The 21,056-nt window shown below is 43.7% G+C and overlaps 1 protein-coding gene across 1 annotated transcript in view; it reads right to left on the minus strand.

The window, feature by feature from the left end:
* CMTM7 (CKLF like MARVEL transmembrane domain containing 7) overlaps window positions 1-15,200 on the minus strand; it is a 28,351-nt gene extending 13,151 nt beyond the window's left edge. Inside the window, exon 1 of the mRNA XM_067561840.1 lies at window positions 14,971-15,200. Within this exon, the coding sequence (XP_067417941.1) occupies window positions 14,971-15,120 (150 nt within the window). The 5' untranslated portion in view covers window positions 15,121-15,200. The remainder of the gene's footprint in view (window positions 1-14,970) is intronic.
* Window positions 15,201-21,056: the final 5,856 nt, after the last annotated feature.

Below are 21,056 nucleotides of genomic sequence, written 5' to 3' on the forward strand. Positions count from 1 at the left end.
AATTCAAGTTAGACTTCCTTACAGTAGCGGGCTGAGCACTTCATACTAGGGTAAGCAGAGTTCATTGCAGACACCAGGAGCTCCTCACATCCATCCATTCTCCCCTACAAGCTCCTTGTGTAACACCTTCCCATACCCTGCAATATGTCCCTGCCAGCAGCTCTGTGTACCCCCCCATTCCCACTTCACCCCATGCCTTCCATTCCACCCTTCCTGCCCATGGCAGAGGCTCTGTGTGCCTTTCATTCGCACCCTTCCCCCATTCCCCATCTTACTGCCAGGGGTTGTGTGTGTCCTCTTCTCCCCTGCTGCCCCGAATCCAGGGTCAATCTCTCCTTCCTCCAAAGGCAAGGGCTCTGTGTGCACCCTCATTCTCCCCAGCCCTCATTTCAGGGTCCCCCAGTCTCCACCCCAGAGCAAGGGCTCCGTGTGCACCCCATCCCCTCTTTTCCCAAATCAGGGCACCCCAATCTCTCCCCACCAGGGATTGAATGTCCCCCCTCTTCTCCCCCCATACAAGGGATCCCCATTCTCCCCGCATGCCAGCAGTTCTGTTTGATCCCTACTCCTTCCTCTCCCATACCAGGGTCCCCCATTTCCCCTCCCCATGCCAGGGACTGTGTGTCCATCACCATCCTCCCTCCCCCATATGCCCTCCCATTCTTCCTTATCCTCCCCACCTTTATTCTTTATGTACCTGGGAGATAAGTAATTCAAGGTACTACAAGTTAACCTCTTTGGAGAGGATAAGCAGACATAAAATGAGGTATTGTTATGCTGGAAGGCATTAATTGGTGCCATCAGCCAGTTGTTTGACCTGTAGATAACTGAAAAGGCGCTTGAGGCTGGCTGTGCTAATCAGATGTCAGGGGCTCTATGAGTTCCTCTCACATCTTCCCCCTTTTGGTTCTCTGATTTGCTCCCCCCAAAAAAATCAATAGGATTCTGGCCACTGATGTCTAGGACAGTCTGTGAAATTTTGGAATTGATCAGATGCGCCGTTTAAAAGTTATTGTATTACATACATACAGATAAATACCATCAAGTTGAGTGTAATGTCTTTGTGAGCTTGGCCAGCCAAGTTTGAATTTAGTCCCCTGAATTCTAAAGATAGCCAAGTGGAACAGACAACTGGAAGAACTGGAGAATAAAACTGAGAAACTGGAAGCAGAAGAGAAAGGGGAAAGGTCATGGAACTAATACCAGTAGTCTGAAAATACTAGCAGAGAACTTCTGAAATCACCCATGATGCTCTCTGCTAAGACTACCAAATAGCCAATACAACAGGAGTGCAAGGCTTACTGAGGTTCCATTAGAAAAAAGGGTCTTTCCCTTAAACACAGATTTGCATGAGAAATCTAGTTACATAATAACATTTAATAGACTGAAACTTAACAAGAAATTCTGGTGGCAGTAAGGCAGAGGAAGCTGTGAATTTGACTTTTGCAGCTAAACCATGATAAAGACAAAATTTTTGTAACCAACCAAAGCTGAAAAAGAAATACTTTATTCAAGAGCCAAACCATACTTCATCCTCAGTGTCTGCCTTATTGTACAAATCAAGAAAGAAGAGCAAACTGGACTCAGTGTGGAATCCACCTGTTGTCTCATCTTATACTCAGATTGTAAACTCTGTGGGCAGGGACTGTCTCTTTTTGTGCATATACAGTGCCTAGCACAAGAGGGCTGGGGTCTTTAGACACTACCATAATACAAATAATGAGAGGCCCTGGAAGAAACTACTGATTTAGCAGTGCTCTGCCCCCCTGGCGCTGAGGATCTAATATAACAATTTTGTTCCCAGAACGAGGCATACAAACTGTTGGACAAGCAGAAAGAAGAGTGAACACTCTAAAGACTAGGACAGCAAAATCCATCCCTGGTGTGACTCCACACAGCCCACTTATCCAATAGGTGTAAGGCAGTGGAGACTCAGGCTTAGAACCATCTTACTACAGTGCTTCAGAGTGGGTGGAACATGGGACTTGGAAACAATCAACTCTCTCTTCCAAATGTCCTTCCACATTAGAACAGAATATAAGAAACAATTAATGGAAATTCTTTCATTCTGGAGGTGCCTCTCACTGTCCCTGATAGCTAGGAGGCAGTTGCTGCAGGGCTGAATATATTTCAAGGATTATTTCTTTTTTAGTGTGTATCAGTTTAATGCCAGAGGCAATTTAAACTGGATTTCTAACAGATTTCCTGATGAAGATCTGTAAATCATAAGCACACCATTTCCCTGCCTACTAGACAGGAAGTATAAGGGAGAGGATCAGCCACTCTGCATAAAGCTGTGATTGTATTTGACACAACATTTCGGTGGTTCCCAAGCTGTGATGTCACAATACCAGCAGATGAGCTTGTGGCAACCCCTAGTGTGTAGAGGATGTCATTTTGCTCATGCAGCGTGACCTCACATGTATGGTGCGTGCAAGTTCACAATGTGTGGAGGATGTCATTTTGAGCAAAATGGCACCCTCCATGCCATTTGGGGTCCTGGGAGGAAATAGTTAATTAAAATGGGGTTGTGCCGGCAAAAACTTTGAGTAAGGTCACTCAACTCAACGTAACTCAACTGAGTTACTCTAAAGTAATGTGAGAAGCCCACAAGAACCAATTCTGATGAGTTTTCAGTGGTGCGGGCAACCATCTTGGGTTGCCATATAACAGTCGCAAAGAACAGTAATTTCCCATGTAATAGTGGGCTGTAAAATTCCTCATTTGGAAAAAATAAATTAGCTTTTGTTCAGCTAGTAGTCCCATTAAGCATTCTCTTATCACCTAGTGGAGCATTACAATTCTTCTGACCACACTGAAAAACAATTTTATAATCCAAGAATAAATCTGTGTAAGTGCTTACTTAGAATGATCTTTCTTCAATGTTCTGCCATGTTTGATGTAATAAATAAAGCTATGGCTCAAGTAATAAAAAACACTGACATTTTACTCTGTCAGAACATCTGGAGGGACTAAAGCTTTCTGCAGACAAAGCCACTTGCAGCAATACAAACCTTGAATGGCCTGGGTGTCCCTAATACTGACAGGGTTCTGCTCTAAAGATAGGTGCAGCACCTAGTTTTTCTGAACTTTAGAATCTGGGTTTCATGAAATAACCTCCACAGAACTAACCTATTGTTGAGAGTGCCAGTCTGTCACATCTTACTTTATGCCAGAAAAATGTACTTGACCCCTAATATCTCACAGAATTAGCATACTGGCAAAAAAAATACCTTTGTTATCATGCTCCATCCAATTTAAAGCAGTTGTATACTATCTGCCCAGGTGCTATATTTAGTTGTGAAATTGTCAGTCTACTTTCTATATTATTTTTAAAATGTAACTTTACTACCTCTGACTTGCTTTTGTTAGACCTTCCTTCCCTTCATGGAGTCACTCCACTTTTTCCTGCTTTTCTTTCCCACAATAGATAATGGCGTATCTTTTCCTGTGTTGTCTTCAATGTCTGTTTCCTGTTCCTCCATTCCATTACATTCCTTTCTCTTTCTTTCCCTACAGTGGTGTTCCGTACTCCCTCCCTTATATCTGCTGTCTCTCATTTCTTCCCTGTCCAAATCTTTCTTGATATATACAGATACACTCACACCATACTTCTCTTTTTAAAAATTTATCTCCTCACTCTTCAACCCAACAGTTTACACATAGGGTTCAAACGTTTCCAACAATCAGAGGACTAAAGCTACTAGCCAAAGAATGATTTTAAAAGATGTGTGTGGGTGTGTGAGCAGATGTGACACTATCCACAGCAATCTCCAGGTGAGAAACCAACCTCCCAACAGATGTTTGGGAGGCTTCTGGTATTTCTAGCAGTGCACTGTCCCTGTACCCTGCTCATGGACTCTTGTGTAATAGCCTCCAGCTAGCAGGTGTCAGCATTTGACAAATATGAAGCACCTTTTCCCCACTCTCATTCTCTTGAGCTTTTGAAGGCAGAAAGTGCAGCAGTTGAGGAGGGCTTCTCAGCTACTCTACCCTTCCCCACTACACTCCTGCCTTTTGGAATGTGGGTGCACATCTACACTATTCTAACTCTCCTCCCATTTCTAGCTGCAGCAAGAAGGGTGACCCTGCTACTTTACTTATTCTCTGGTCTATGCTTTTGAGTTCTCTTACTAGGGAGTAGTTCCATTGCCTGTCTCTGCTACTGCTCCTCTCTCTCTCCAAAAGGAAACTGATCAGACTCTTGTCAATTTCACAGCTTCCCACAGAGTTCTGAATAGCAGCAATAAAACTGATAAGACTGGTCAGTTTTCACTCTGCTGCAACTTTGGCAAAGCTCCAGTATCAGCAGAAGCACCAGAGTTGTCCGTCTGCAGACTTGGAAAGACTACACAGCATTTATTACCTTCATATTTGGAAAGATATGGAAGACAACACTGCATGTATTTATACCTTCATATTTGGAAGCTTGTCTTTGTCAGCATAATAAGGGCTAGATGCTTTTTTATTGAACAGTTTAAGAATCTACAGATGTTCATGGCACACTTGCTCAAGAAAGCTTCCTACTTGCTAGGAGTGAGTGGATTTTTCAGGCCCTACATGCAAAACCACCAACCAGGACACGTTACCATCCACAGGTTTGGTGCCTCTTGCAGTTGTGAAACCCCCCTAATAGTGCCTGTGCATTTCAAACATTATACCCTTATGGTATGTCTAAATTGCAGCTGTGTGTACGTTTCCCAGCCTGGGTATACAGATTTGCACTTGTGCTCTAAAACAGCAGCATGGACATTGTAGCTTGGGTAGCTGCCAGAGTCCAAGCCTGCCAGCTAGCCCAAGCCACCATCTGCACTACAATGTCTACAGTTATTTTTAGCATGCTGTGTCCAGCAAACTCTAAAAAAACCAAACAAACTAGTGTGAGTTTGCCTGGTTGGGAGGCACGCTCCTAGTTACAGTGTAGACAGACCTAACACAGCAAAGGTGACACTAGTGCATTTTAAATTACACTTTGCTGGAAAGAATTAAATGATTTGTTTGGGTGGCTTCCCAAACCAGAAAAATGTGCAGGGCTCAAGGCCAAGGGTACAAATGTTGGTTGTGAGAGACTGGCTCATTTATTCTGAACAACAAAGCTGACTTGTGTGTGATCAAGATTTCTTTTTACTACACTGCCAATCTGGAAACTTGAAATGTAACTGCAGAGCTTCCATCAGAAAAAAAGATAAAGAAGCCATCCGATTTAAAACATCAGGAATGGAGTACGGCATCAGTTTCCTTGGAGTTTATGGTTCTATGAAGCGGTAAGTCTTTATGTGCATATTAATCTTTCAATCATTTCATCGAGGCAGATTCCCTTCTTTCCTGCCTGCGATTCTAAAATAAGGAGATCAATAGGCCATAGATAAGATATTTGTGTGTCCCACCTCCATTCCAAAAATATTTATTGAAGATAAAAGTGCTAGGAAAAAATGAATGGATCTTACTCATATCCTTTAAAATTCAGATAAGATGACAATCATACATACTAGAAAGCAGTAATGCATCAATTAAAACATCTTGTAACTGGAGAACAGTTTCATTATTTCCCCATGAGTTTCAGAACATTAATTTGAATTACATTAAACTTTAAACTTTTGTATAAACGTCAAACAGCTACCATCACTTTTGTAAACTATGGCAGGGCTAGAGTCTGTGCAGCTGCAGAGAAACTTCACAGGATGCCAGGGTTAAGGGGGGAAGTGAACCGTCTGGGGGGGAAACCAACCCTCTGGGGGATTTCTAGTTTATTTACATTATTCTTATGAAATACAAACAGAATACAAACAATATAGCTCTTTCTCTGTTTTGGTTCCAGCAAGTAACCTGTTTTCTCCCCCAAAGTAGTCCAGTCTCTAAGGTCTGGTCTACACTACAGACCTGTATCAGTATAGCTACATCACTCAGTAGTGTGAAAAATCCACACCCCTCGGCACGTAGTTATACCGACCTAACCCCCCCATGAGATGCCAACATAGCTATCACGTCTTGAGGTGTAGCTGCACCGATGCAGTGTTTTAAGTGTAGACTTGCCCTCTGATTCTGGGCCTAAATAGGTTTAGGAGAGCCTAATTAACTAGGTGTAATTCCCTGACCAATTCTGAAATCTTTCAGGGATTTAATTAAAACCCCCACCCATTTGGTTTGGCAGGACATCCCCATCTAAGGTTATTAGTGAAGCAGAGTGCACCATGACTACATAGTGGCTCTGCAACACATGTAAACCATGTCACAAACCACAATCTACTCTTAGGGGCTGTCTATATTAGAAAATCTTAGCACATATGAATGTGAATGGAAGCACTAGAATAGAGGTGATGTGGTAGAGTATGGCAACAACCCACAGCAAGTCATGTTGGACATTATGTCATCTAATTGTGGGGAGGCCCCATTGGGGTTTAGTGATTGGGAGCAGGGTTTAATCACAACTAAATAATGGCGAATAAGATTTGTCTTGTTCTACAGTGCCCACAAAGCCAGGGTCAGCATCACATCATCTAACTAGAGTGCTTTCACTCATATCTGATTATGTTTAAAAAAAAAAAAAAATGACAAGCTCTCAGTGGGTATATTCTCATCTCAAGTGTTGTGTTCACTCTTTCATCTGCCCATCATGTAGCTTAGTGTCTTGAGACATTTTTCTTTCACGTCTAGTGTTACTTTACACTAAATTCCTTTTGGCTCATGATTAGACCTGAGAACTATTTTCAAGAGTGCAGCAGCCCCAGAACACACTAAAGGATGTGTCTGACAGGATGTGTTTTATTTTATTAAAAGGACACAGACTGAGCACATTTACTGAGATCTGATTTCCCAGTCTTTATCTGAAGTTACTGATAAATGAAGGGATACTAAAGGAGAGGACAAAGAGAAGCGTGAATGCACTGCTTTGGGACTGGTTACATGAAAGTTACACACTACCAAAACCAATGCATTCTGCCACATCCCAGCATTCACAGCAACTTTGCACAGCTCACCTTCTATTTTAAAATGGTGATTGTAAAGCTAACTTCCGGTAATTTAAATGTGTTAAGGAAACCGCCACCAATATATCCCACCGCCCCATCAATCATGCAAAACAAATGGCCCAGGTGATATATTGGTTTCCTTTTTTTTTTTCCCCCCTCCTCTATTTTTTTTTTTTTTTTAAATAAATGCATTCTTTAGCCTTTGTCCGATCATCTTTAGTATGGTTTCCTGTAAACTAGCATGCAATCAGATTGCTAATTAGCAGCAATACTGCAGGTGTTATTGGGTGGATCAGGTGAACAATGCAAGCTGGCTCTAATTCACACTACTCTAATTTGAGAAATGTATAGATTACCCACCACACACATTTATAACATAGATTAAGAAATACAACATAAATTTATCTAACTTTTAACCCTAAAGGTAGTTCCAATAATATAATAGCAGCCTCCAAAATGTATTGACATCAATACCTCAGCTTTTGCAGTAGCATAATTACTAGTCTCCTTTTATAGAAAGTAGATCAGATTTAAAGAAAAATATTAGAAATAGTAAGTGTACAAAAGACCTCCAGATTACACAGGGAATACAAAGTGCATCAAAACTTTTCCTTGTTCTGCCATCAAACACTTAATAGTGTGCAGCTTGACTAAGAAGCGGTGCGCACTCCCAGCTTAAATGCAAGACTCCATGTGGGGATTCTTGTACTGCCGATACACACAAAAACATTGATAACTAGGCCAGAGGAAAAAAAACGCACAACTTTTGAGAATTGTTTGTTTTTAGTCATTGATTTTGTCATTCCTTGCCCAAGCCCTCCTACACTCTCTGGAGGGCAATGAAGAGTATAAAGATGTGCAGGAATGCTGAAACATTAAGCCAGGCCATTGTCATCCAGCAGGTTCCACACAGCAGGTCTGCTGCTGATGCACAAACTGTGCTTTGGATGCCCATCCTGGACTACAGTGAACATAATGTTAGCTGCCTTTAAAAGGGCCAAGGTTTCGAGCATGGTCTAGGATTTGGCACTCCCTGTCCAGTGCAGTGGCGTATGAGAGTGGCCTCGTTCAGCCTCTAGCAGAACTAAAATCAGTTAGCTACTTCAACAGGTATAATTAGTTTTGACCTGAAAAAGTAATTGTATTGTTGACAAACCAAATCTCAATCTATTATTGTCAGGTCTAATAGTTTGTCACAAAGTCATGGAGCGAGGTCACCTGCAAATGTTGGAGTTTTCTAAGTTTACTCTATAAACTTGTGACTTTTGCCTCCTTCACCACCCAACTCAAAATGTTTTATATATAGTTTACAATTTCTAGCCTCTGATGGCTAGGTTCTACAGGTAACATTTTCCATGTTTTCTGGTATCAGCTAGATCAAAAGTTATTTTATTCAAAAGTGAATTTAAGCATAAGCATAATGATACCTGTATTTACATAGCCTTTCTGGCAAAACCTGTAAGTGTATTGCCTTTTAGAAGAACAACAGATGGACATGACAGCAGCATAAGCAAAGTTAGAACAAACAGACAGTTTTAATGTCTCAAAAATTCTGCACACCTTCAAATCCCTCCCCTCTGCTTTACGGTACAGAGAACAGAACTACTTGCTGCCACTGATATGTTGTTGGAAGGAATTAGAAGATTTATTTGAATCACTTACAAGAATAGAAAAAGATATAAAATGCAGATTGAGTAGCTCTAAGCAAGTCATTGAACGCAACCACGGTTACTTCTGTGTGATTAGGATTTCCTTTTACTACACGGATAGAAAGGCAGTCTTTCTTGTTGAGCTGTTTTTGAAGGGAAAGGTATGTTGACTACAGCTTAACGTTTCAGGAAACATAACCAAAACAGTACAGGGAGCATCAGAAGTGCATGCAAAGCTCATTAGAATATTTTTTAATTAGTTACTCATTTTGGCAGTTCCACTTGTGTGAATACCTAGAATACGACAGCTAATTATTTCAGAGGAGACAAGAAAGAAATCACACTGGGAACAGAGACATTAAGGGACTTGATCATTGCTACAGTTAGCAGGGAAGGCAGGAGTAGAATCCAGATCTCCTGATCTCCTAAACCTGTGCCTTAACCAAAAAGACCTCCCTTCCTCTCTCTTCATTTAGATGCTTTTCTATCTGTTCTTACTAGCTTTCCCTTTTTGACTTCCCCATATAACTAGAAACAATGACAAAACCTTAAACCATACTGTTGGAAAGAAGATGAACCTAACAGAAGAACCCAAAGGTAATTCTACTATCCTCTCTCTTTTGAGCTTCTTTGCTTCCTCCTGTCTCCCCCCCCCCCTTTTTTTTTTTAAACAAACACTAAAATGCTCAGATAACATGCTCCTCACCACAGTACAATAACTAAAACAGGAAGAGTTTTCTGACATCTCTTTTTATTACTACAGAAGTAAATGCATTCACACACATACACACGCTCGCTCTCTCTCTCTCATATAATAGAAAAATATCACAATTTCCAGTAATCTTATAGACAGGAAACACACTTTTGTTACTTCCTATTTCAGACCAGGTTAACCACCACAGATGACTGTGAGTGCTTTAAGACCCCTAGTAGAAGAATACTTTATCTTCAAATTGACTGCAAGCCACCAGTCATAACAAATAATAATAATATTTAGGTTGCCAATCAGTCTTTCAAAGGTCTGATAAACCTGCTCTTGTTGGTTTGTTTTAAAATCTTTGACAGAAAGTAACAGCTGAAAAAGAATACTGTTCATGGCAGAGGGACACCATTCTCTTTCCTGTGTGTGATGACTTTAGCACATTCAGGTGATGTGCTAGAGTTATTTCTAATTATTCTGTATATATCAATTTAAGGGACACTATCAATCAACTATTTCTCTCTAAATTTTTCCTTGCTAGCGTTACAAGTAGCATGTAAGGTTACTATATATTAAAAATGAAGTAAATGTTTCTTTCTTTCTCCTTCTCATTTTGTTTACTTTTGGTCAGAGAGGAATGTCCAAGGAAGCTGGGGGCATGGCCAGGGCTGTGTTTTCACTGCATAAATGCTAGCATTCAGAGGGCCAGTCAATGGGGGTGCACATGGTACACCTTCAAAAACGATACAGCAAGTGCTGCTAGTAAGCATGCCAGTGTTCTCAAAGGGTCTTATATCTTATAAAACATATTTCAGTGATCAGACTGCTACTCTACCAGCATCATAATTTATCCCTGTATAGTTAATTAAGGAATGTATATAATTCCTCTGTATACAGTGCTTTACAAACTCAGGTCCTGATCCTGCAAAAACTTACTACGGCATGAATTAATTGGCATCATGAATAATTTCATAGATACAATGGGTTTGGTAGTACTATTAAACCTCATGATAAAAAATCTGATGCTAATGGTGACCCTTATGACAAAGAATTTGGTACTGATGATAAATCCTATGAAAAGGTACAATATACACAATTTTTGGGAAAAGCTTTTGGACATGTTAGGAGTGGTAAATAAGAACACACCCTGTACTAAGAAGCCTTATGGTAATGCTGCTTCTCAGCTAATACCTGTACGCTTGCTTGAAGTTTGACACTGCACAGAAATTATAATAAATCTGGTCTGCTGTATGGAAAGGGAAACTGAGGCATACCACCTTCTAGCATTGATGGGTAAATGCCAAGATGCCTACACTCTAGAAAACATTAATATCTGCACTGAGTTAACACCAGCTGGAAAAGCAGAAGGATTAACAATGCTGCACAGATACAAAGAGGTGCTTTCTAGCAACCCAGAGAATGCACGCTTGCTAACTTTTGAGATCACCAGACTGATCCACAAAGTGTTAAAAGGTACACAGAACTTTGCAAGAACATATGTGGGTAACACTACAATGTTTAGCAACACTTGGGAGTTGTATGGTCAAACCTAAAGAGGACATTAGGCACACTGCCTCCACATTAGTCAGTGACTAACACTCCTGCAGTAAAGTAGGGGTGGTGGTGTGACACATTGTCCTTCAAAGTAGCACCCTGAACCACCATATTCTCCATTGTGATATGATTATGATATGTTTTGTACAATACCTGCTTTGTGAGGTATCATTTGAAAAGTCTTGATCTGATGACCATTAATATCCTGTTGGAATGTATGTACTATTATTGTATATGAAGTATTGCAATAGGTGTTACTGAAATATGTTGTGAGGTTGGGAGACACCCACAGCCAACTTTCAGTGGCAACAAAGGACTAGCCAGACGTGCTGATGGCCCATTAAAGGGGAATCCACTCTCCCAATGACAATCCCAGAGACTTCTCAGAGAAAGCACATAAGCAATGGAGACTGCCTAACCAAAGGGGAATGCCTGATCCCCACGCCACAGCAAGGGTCTTTCTAGCAGCTAGAACAAGGTATAAAAAGAGAAGCGGTGGCATCATCACTTGGCCTCTCCCCCCATTTCAACTCCTGGAAGAAAATCTGGAAGACAAAGACAAAGACTTGGAACTAGGGAGATTGGTCCTAGGCTGGAAAGGAAGTCCAGCCTGTATACTGAGGAACTGTAACTTGCTTGTACCATCTGTCAGGATGAGACACTGCTTGATTCAAATCCTGCTTAGTTTGTAGAACCCAGGCTACTTGTTTACTTTTTATTTTCTTACGGTAACTAACTGTAACCTTATGCCAACCCACTTATAATCACTTAAAATCTATTTTTCTGAAGTTAATAAACCTGTTGTATATTTTGTCCTAAAGCAGTGTATTTTGGTTGAAGTACTTGGGAAATCTCAGCTCAGTTTACAAAGGTTACAAGGGGACCTTGAGCAGCATGAGATGGTACAGTCCTCTGGTATACAACTGGAGCTGGAGGGGAACTGGCTGAAGCCCTTCTATTGATGGTTCATGAGTTACTGGGAGTTCATTCATGTAGCTCAGTTGGGTGTGTCCCTGCTTGTGGATGTCTGTATAAGTGCAGTGCCAGTCAGAGGTTAGTAGCTTGACATCAGCATCATGTCAGAGGCAGCACAGGTTGGTGCCTTTGGAGGGCCCAGTGGTCCCACAGTCCAGGATGCACCATGGGGATCTCATCACAGACTATTTTATGAGAAGAGATAATATAATTTTTTTTAAAGTTTAGCAGAAAGAATATTTCATCAGCTGCAGTTACTCATTCAGAACCAGATTGTTCTGGCTATTTCTAACCCTAAAACTAATCTTTTAACTTTTTACAAAACTGATTCAAATTAATTTAGCATTATGACACCACTTCAGAAAGAGATTTGACTGTCCAAAGCTGAATGGATCCCTGAGGTCACCTCTATTGCTTTCACTAACAGCAAAGCTACAAGTAAATAGTCTGAAGGAAATGGAAACAACAGTCCTCATGATTTGCCCTAAAGCCAACAGATTTTTCTTTAACTTGGTAGTTTCATAATTACCTCAAGAATACAAGAGTGCTAAATGACTCAACTTTTCAGTCCAAGGAGGTTTGCTGCTTCTTGTTAAAGTCACTGCAGTGAACTGCCTGCTTTAATTCTGATAGTCTCAGCCACTGAACACTGTGACAGCACTCAAAGGATCTTGTGATGTCCTAAGGATAAAAGCCCCAACTAGATTCCTAATAAGGGTTTGGGGAAAAACAAGCCAAAAAAAAGAGAGTGCTAGAGAACAGATCTTATTTATAGTGATCCCAGCTCATTGTGGGAGAGGACTTTGGAGTTTAGTGAGCAAGGTATTCTACTCACTGAATACATATATGCCCATTAATGTTCAGTTAAGTATCTCAACACAGAATCATAGATCATAGAAACCTAGGACTGGAAGGAACTTCAAGAGATCATCTAGTCCATCCCCCTGCACTGAGGCATGAATTAGACTATCCCTGACAGGAGTTTGTCTAATCTGAGTTTCAGGTTGCAATTTTCAAAAGCAACTGATGGATTAAGCTACCCAACTCCCACTGAAATTAATGGGAGTTGTGTGGTTAAATTCTCAAGTTACTTTTGAAAATCAAATTCAGTGGTTTGGTTTCACTCTGTCATATCAGGGGACATTACAGTTCTTAGCTTTTAACTTCAATTTAGCACAGTGTTTTTCAGCAAGTCACTTCATCTCCTGAAAACTTATTCTAGCCGAGTTCAACGTTAGGTGCAATGCAACACACTATTCATAAATATTGCCATTTTAGGTACATAATCTGAATATGATTTTGTATTATATGCTTTAAAAAAAAAGCAAAGACTGTTTTAACTGACAGTAAATTTGAGTTTCAGAGAACAAGATATATTTTTGTTCCTTATAAAATCAAGAATAAAAATTCACAAAATATCCTGTAGTTAAGTTATAAACCAGGCAAATCAGTGACAAAATAAACTAATAAAATACAAAATTATTTCCAAATATATAAAAGAATAACTTAAAAATTTTTTCATCATCCTGAACTAAATTTACAGTTGAATCCCTAGGCCACTGTGGGTCTTGGTCCATGACTGGGGTTTCTAGGTGCTACAAAAATACAAGTTAATAACAGTTCCAGAGGGGTAACCGTGTTAGTCTGTTGCACCCTAGTGGGTTGCAGCCCGCGAAAGCTTATGCCAGTAGAAATTTGTTAGTCTTTAAGGTGCTACAGGACTCAGGTTAATAACAGTAACAGTGATTGCCCCATATGGTTTTCTGCATGTCCAAGGGAGGCTGAGGATCTATGGAGTGAGGCACATGATTCCAGAACTGGAGTCTGAAAACGGCCCCATCTTTGTAGGGGTTAGAATCCAGATCCAAACAGAACCATGCAGGATGTGTGAACCCCACAGCAGCATGTAACGTGAGAGGCTTCTGACTTTTAAATGCAACAGAACATTTCTAGTGACCATCCAAAGGAGAAGATTAGGGGGTTAGGGAAAGACAGTTATGTGGCCCAGAGGTGCTTCTCCTGCTTCATAGACTCAAAGAAGTGTAGGACTGGACGGGAACTTGAGATTGTCATCTAGCCCAATCCCCTGCACTCAAGCCAGGACTATGTAATAACTAGACCACTCCTGACAGATGTCTGTCTAATCTGTTTTTAAAAACCTCTAGTGATGGAGATTCCACAATTTGTTCCAGTGCTTAACCACGCTGACAGAAAGTTTTTCCTAATGTCCTGCCTAAACCTCCATTGCTGCAACTGAAGCCCATTGCTTCTTGTTCTATCCTCAGAGGTGAACGAGAAAATTTTTTCACTCTTCTCCTTGCAACAAATCTTTTATGTACCTGAAAATTGTCCACCCCTCAGTCTTCTCTTCTCCAGACTAAACAAACCCAATTTTTTTTCAATCTTTCCTCACAGGTCATGTTTTCTAGACCTTTACTCTTTTTTGTTGCTCTCCTCTGGACTTTGTTCAATTTCTCCACATCTCTTCTGAAATGGGGCATCCAGAACTGGACACACTACTTCAGCACAGAGGTCTAATCAGTGCAGAGAACAGCAGAATTACGTCTCACAACTTGCTGACAACATCCTGCTGATACATCCCTGCATGACGTTTACTTTTTTTTTTTTTTTGGCAACAGTGTGACACTGTTGACTCATATTTGGCTTGTGATCCACTATGCCATCCCCAGCTCTCTTTCTGCAGGACACCTTCCTTGGCAGTCATTTCCTCTTTTGTATAGGTGCAGCTGTACAGGGATGTGCAAGGATAGCTAGGGGTGTGAGGTCTTGCATTTACCCTGTCCAGCCAGCCCTCCCCCCCGCCGCTCAGGGCTCGGGAAGAAACTTCCCTCAACAGCTGCTCGTGGCGCGTCTCTTACTCTCTCTCCTCTGAGGCTGCGTCCAGGGAGAGCCACGGGGCTAGCAACACCGCGGGCAGGAGCCGCCGCAGCGAGCGGCCCCAGCTCAGCCTCAGCCCCGCCAGAGCGAGCTGCGGGCGCTGCTGGGGCCCGGCGTGGAAACAACAGGCGCCGCCAAGGCTCGCAAGAGGGGAGCGGCGGGAAGGTGGCTGGAGCGCGGGGCTGCGGCGGAGCCTGGCCTGCCCCAGCCCATCTCCGCTTCTTACCATCTGGGCGAGCTTCAGCATGGCCGAGCAGGAGCGGGCGTAGCCGCCGTCCAGCAGCCCGGGCTCCGGCCCCGGGGGCGGCGCGCGGGAGGAGCTGCAGGCGCCCTCACTGCTGGCGCCCGTCCGGATCACCCGGCCCCCGGGAGACATCGCGCCGCGCTCCGCGCTCAGGCGGCGGCTGCGGCTGCGACTCCTTCCTCTCCGCGGCGGCTGCTCGGTGCCTCCGCTGCGTCCGGCTTTGCGGGGCGGGGGAGCCGCCGGGGCTGGCTGGCCGGCCGGCCGGCCCACAAAGGGCGGGGCTGGCGGGCGGCCTCAGGCCCGGGACCCACCCGACCACTGCTGGAGCCCGGGCGGGGCAGCGGGAGGCCGAGCAGGGACGGATGGACGGACTGACACGCGCCCGCCCATGCAGCCCGGGAGGGGGCCGAGCTGCGTGCGGCGGTGCCGGGGCTTTGGGTTAAGGGGGCCGGGCGGAGCAGCCCCGAGGCCGAGCGGCAAAGGGGCGCGCAAGGGCTGAAAGGCGGGAGAAGCGGGGGGCTGGGATTTTCCCCGGGCAAAAATAAGCGCCAGCCCTAAGCAGGAGACCGGCAGACGCCTGGTTGGCTTTGCAAATAACGTCCTGAGACCCTTCGCCCACCCTGGGCCGTTCATGTGACAGTTACCTCAGCACCCACCCCAGCCTCGAGGCCTTGGGGAGAGGCACATGAGACCCCTGGGTGTGGGACGGGGCGCTGAGGGACAGTGGGATGACCCCGGAATGGATGAGTGGGGCTAGACAAGGTACAAGGAGAGACTCCTCTCTGCTGTGCCTCTCCCTTGTTTATAATGTGAATCCTGACAGTACTTTGGGCCAGGGCTCTCCAAGCACTTTGCAGCTGGCATCAGCACTGCAAGGCGTTTCATCATGACCATTTTCCATCGTGGGAAACTAAGGCCTGGTCTCCATTGCAAAGTTAAGTCGAGCTTGGCTGCCTGGTGTCAACCTCGCTGTGCATGTGTCTGCGCTGACATTTGTTTCCCCCCTATGCAAATGCAACGTTGCAGTAACATCAGCTCCCAGAGCGGGGTTGAGCCATGGTCCATGTACCAAGGACCACGCAGCAAGAGTGCAGATACTGTGTCACCTATGTCAACCCTAACAGTCCTCCAGCAGTCCCATCAAGTCTGACATTGATTACTCTGGTCACAATTGTGAACTCCACTGCCTAGGGGTCACGGAGACTGGACCCCCCCCCCCCCATAAAACCCCCACACATTTTTGAAATGCCTTTTCCTTATTGTCCAGCTTGGCAAACACACCTAGCACCTCTCCACTGTTGACTGCAACTGCCTAGCCACCCATGCTGGCTACATGCTCAAGACACACTCTGGCCAGGAGTAGAAAGGAGATATTGAATCTCCTGAGCCTGAGGGGAGAAGAGGCTGTGCAGGCACAACGATGGACCAGCTGTAGAAATGTGAATGTTTATGAGCAGATTGCACGGGGCATGCAGGAGAAGGGGTATGACAGGTTTCAGCAGTAGTGCTGTGTGAAAGTAAAGGCACTGCAGCAGGAATATCAGAAAGCCAAGGAAGCGAACAGTCAATCTGGTGCCAAACCACCAACCTGCCTATTTTACAAAGAGCTGCATTGCCATTCTTGGATACCTCAGAGGATCTTGAGACACAGACCCCTGTTGTGAACAGCGAGTACAATGAGAAAAAAAGAGGATGGTGAACATGTGACTGGGGAGGGGGTCCAGTTCTGCCACAAGCCAGGATCCGTTTGAGACTCCACTGCTGTCCAGTCCATCAGGGCAGTCAACGATGGTGAACCAGATGCAGGGGAAGGAGCTTTGGGTAAGTATATAAATGTATTTCCCACCACAATGATGTACTGAGGGCACCCCCAACTTAACAGGACACAGCTACTGACTTTTCATTCATTTACTCAGGCTAGATGAGGTAGCAGTACAACAAAAAAAGAGGTAGAGGTGTTATCTGCTTTTTATTCCCCTGTACAGTTGGGTGGAGTGGCACGTGGAGCAGTTTGTTTATGTACACAGGGATGCCCTTTGAATGCCCCTGAGAGATCTTAATGAAACTTTCATGGAGGTACTCTGCAATCCCCTCCCGAATGTTTCTAGGGATGGCAGCTTTGTTTCTTCCTGCGTGGTAAGAAACTTTTCCATGCTAGTTGGTGAGAACTTTGGCAGCCACCATTGCAGCAAACAGCCTCGTGTACAGGCCTGGGCAGCTTCCGGACAGCAGCTGTGCTCTCTTGTGCCTTTGTTACCCTCAGGAATGAGATATCAGCTAAAATCACCAGCATCTGTGGAAAATGATGCTAGTGTTGTGTGCTGTTGTCCTGTACTCAGCCCGGTTGGTGGTGTGCACAAGCACTCCAAAGCAGAAGTGTCAATAAGCATGTCTTGTTTAACATTTTAGTGGAGCAAGGGAAGGAAGTTCTAAATCTTAACTTTCACTTTCAGTTGTGACTATACGAACAATGCTACATCAGTATGTTTTATCTATTGTTTTATCTGTTGCTGCCATTGTTGCCTTGAGGGGTTCCCCCTCCACACCCACAGAATGCCTGAGTCCGTTAAGAAGAAAGAGGACTCAGGATGACACGTTCAGCGATATCCTGCAAGCCAGTGCTGCATCAGATTACGAGCAGAGGGCCTGAAGGGTGAATACTTCAGACCAAATAAAGAAGAAAAGAGCAGAGAAGAGAAAGGCACAGGAATCTCAGCAGGAAAAGGAGAGAGAGATGCACCAGGACATAATGGGGCTTCTCCAGCAGGAAACAAATGCTGCAGGCTCTTGTGGACCTACCGGTTCAACAACCAGAGGTTCATCTTCCTTTGCAGAACTCCACTACAGCACCTCCTTAGTCCCCTCTCAACATTCCATGTGGCAGCAGGGCCCACATCCCTACCCCTGCCACTCCACACCAGGGGACAATAAGGACAACCACAGCTTCACACACACTGACCTGTGAGAGCCACGGTGGCTGTATGTGTCACTAACATGGACATGAATGCTTTTTTCCCTTGTTAAGTTCTGTTTCACTCATTTATTAAGTTTTTAATGTATTTGCTTTTAACTTGCACAGAATTTTTTTTCAGTGGTTGTTACTCAATTAATTTTTTGGAAAATAATTCATCTTTATTAGTTCCCACCAGATGCTGCAGAGTGCCTAACGGTACTGAAAACACCCACTTGTTATTGTACAGTGTGACAACTCATAGGATCAGTGACCAACAGTGTAATACTCATAAATGTACAGCAAGCACCACCCAATTAGTAGGTGAATTAACAGTGTTGTATTCATAGATGTACACAAGCACCGTACCATTCTTAATAAGCCCCAAAACTGCAGGGCCAGGTACATCACAGTCCACCATGACGCATTACCATAGCTCACTGGTAAAGTGCTCTTTCAAGGCCTCTCAAAGCTATACAGCTCTGTAATGAGCTCTTCTAAAAGCCTTGTAGCTGGCTGTTCAAATTCAGCAGGCAGCTCTTCACATCCCTTCTCCACCAAGGTGCCAAATCTCCCCCCTTTGCTTCACAGATTATAAGCAGGACACAGCAGAAAGCTATAACCATTGGGATGTTTTTTTCCCACTGAGATCCCATCTTGTGAGTAAACAATGCCAGCCTCCCTTCAATCTACCAAAAGCACATTCAACTGTCATTCTGCACCTGTTGAGTTGGTCTTTGAATCTTTCCCTGGTGCTGTCATGGTGGCTGGTGTACAGCTTCATAAGCCAGGGGAGCAAGAGATAAGATGGGCCCACCCAGGCTCACTACTGGCCTTTCAACATAGCCAATAGTAATCTACCGGTCAGGAAAGTCCCTGCTTGTAGCTTTCTGAACAATCCTGTGTTCTTAACGATGCATGTGTCATGCACTTTCCCTGATCAGCCAATACAGATGTTGGCGAAGCATCCCTAGTGATCCACCAAAGCTTGCATAACCATAGAAAAATAGCCTTTCCTGTTGATATATTCTGAGGCAAGGTGGTTTGGTGCCACAATAGGGCTGCATGTGTCATCTATTGCCTCACCACAGTTCAGGAATCCCATTGCTGCAAATCAATCTGTTATGTCCTGCATGTGGCCAAGAGTAATCACCTCCTGCTGTGCAGGACTGTGAATGGCTCTGCATAATGACAGTGAATGGCAGTGCATAATGACAGCCCCTCCCTCCCCCCCAAGTGGATTTTCCATCTCCAAAATGATTTCCCATTGCCTGGTAGAAAGATGGCATTGCAAGTTTCCACAGTGTGATTGTCACTCACTTCTCCACTGTAAGTGCAGCTCTCAGTTTGATGTCCCTGTGTTGGAGAGCTCGGGCAAGGTCAGTACACAGATCCAGGAACGTGGCCTCGCACGTCCAGAAGCTCCACAGCCACTGCTTGTCCCAAACCTGCATTATGAGGTGATCCTAGTGCTTGTTCCTCAGGCCCAGAAGCAGCACTCCACCATCTGCAACTACTCCATGAACACCACCAACCAACTTGAATTGGTTTTCACTATGTCCCACAGCCATCTGTCCTCCATGAAATCATCATGTTCCGCTCTGATATGGTTCTTATTGCAGCTCCGCAACTCCTGGAGGAGCATGTGTCCTGTGCTTGCAACTCTCATGACAATAGTGCAGATCTGTGCAGGTTCCAAGCTTCTGTCAGAGAAGGAGGGTAGCACAGGTTTATGGGATTTCTTTTTAAAAAGGTGCAAAAATTATGGAATATGGGGATGGAGAAAGTTGCCTGCTGGGGAGTTGGCCCCTTGCTCCTAGTCACCCCTGCATGACTCATTTCTGCCCTACCATGCATAGTGAAAACTTCCCAAAAGACAATGCACACTGGCATACCTACCCATGGTGGTATGCATTGACTGTGCATCGACTATGCATTGACACAAGCAGTCCTACGCAGCACTGATGAAAAAAGCCAAATATGCCAGCACAGAAACAATCAACTAACTTTATGCTGGGTTGGCCAAAGTTTGTAGCATAGACACAACCTAAGAGATTAAGGGCAAAATTTTCAACAGATGGCCAGTGGTTTTGGATGGTTTTTTTTAGTATCCCATTGTGATGCATGCTTTTCAGAGGTGCTGGCCACCCAAAACTAGTTGAAATTAAACATCAATAACTATGTTTAATAATTTTGGATGGATCACAAATTGCACATGGCAAACTGTGTTACATGTTGAAATGATATTCTTGCAGGGAGGGTGCTGAATATTTTTATTTGAAACTTATTTTCAGGTAATACATAGCTTCTTATGGAAGACTAATACTAACAAAAAGCACACTTTCTGATTCACCTGTTGTTATGCACAAAACAAATGAGTTTAGAAAATGGAAGCATTAGTGTTAAATGGTCATAGATACCAATAAAATGCAATGCTCAAATCATTGTAACACCCACACAGCTGGAATGAATTCATGCAGAACGTCTAGCAAAGCTCAAAAGAGGAAACGATACATTTCCTCGTGTTTAAAAATAACTGCTTGTTTTTTCTTTTTGAATAACATATTGTGAGGAATCACACACAAAATGTATCTAGTATTGAAAGACATGTATATCCATAGAAAAGGCAACAGTGAATCTCTCTGCATGGCTTACTATGCTGTTAATGCATTGGTTCTCTTTCTCATTGTGCAAGGAGAAGGAAGCATATTCCTTGCATATTTAAATATACCAGTCAAGAGATTTCCTTGGCTAGTTGGAGAGGAGAGACTTAAGTGGTTGTAGGAAGAAAGAACCCAACATTAATGGAGCTCCAACATGGATCATGGCTTAAAGTCAAGAGTTTACATAGAAGCAAAATATCCTCTCCACTCTTTGCTGACTAGTGAGAGAATTTCTCTTCTCCTCCACCTCTCACCAGAGTTCAAGTTCAGTGCTCTGAGTGGGTGTTGCTCTTCACCCCTTTGGAAGAAGTTTCTAGTGGCTTCTTTTCTCCTCTCCTTGTTAGGGAATTTGGAGATTTTCACACCACTGTCTGTTTGCATAGTTTCCTCCCATTTTCCATGCATGGATGGGGACTACACATGTGATTGGTGCACCACTGCTTGAAATCAGTCCA

Source organism: Emydura macquarii, unplaced genomic scaffold (genome assembly GCF_026122565.2).
Source record: "Emydura macquarii macquarii isolate MOO-44397 ecotype Brisbane River unplaced genomic scaffold, CSIRO-AGI_Emac_v2 contig_2422, whole genome shotgun sequence".
In the NCBI taxonomy this organism is placed as follows: Eukaryota; Metazoa; Chordata; order Testudines; family Chelidae; genus Emydura; species Emydura macquarii.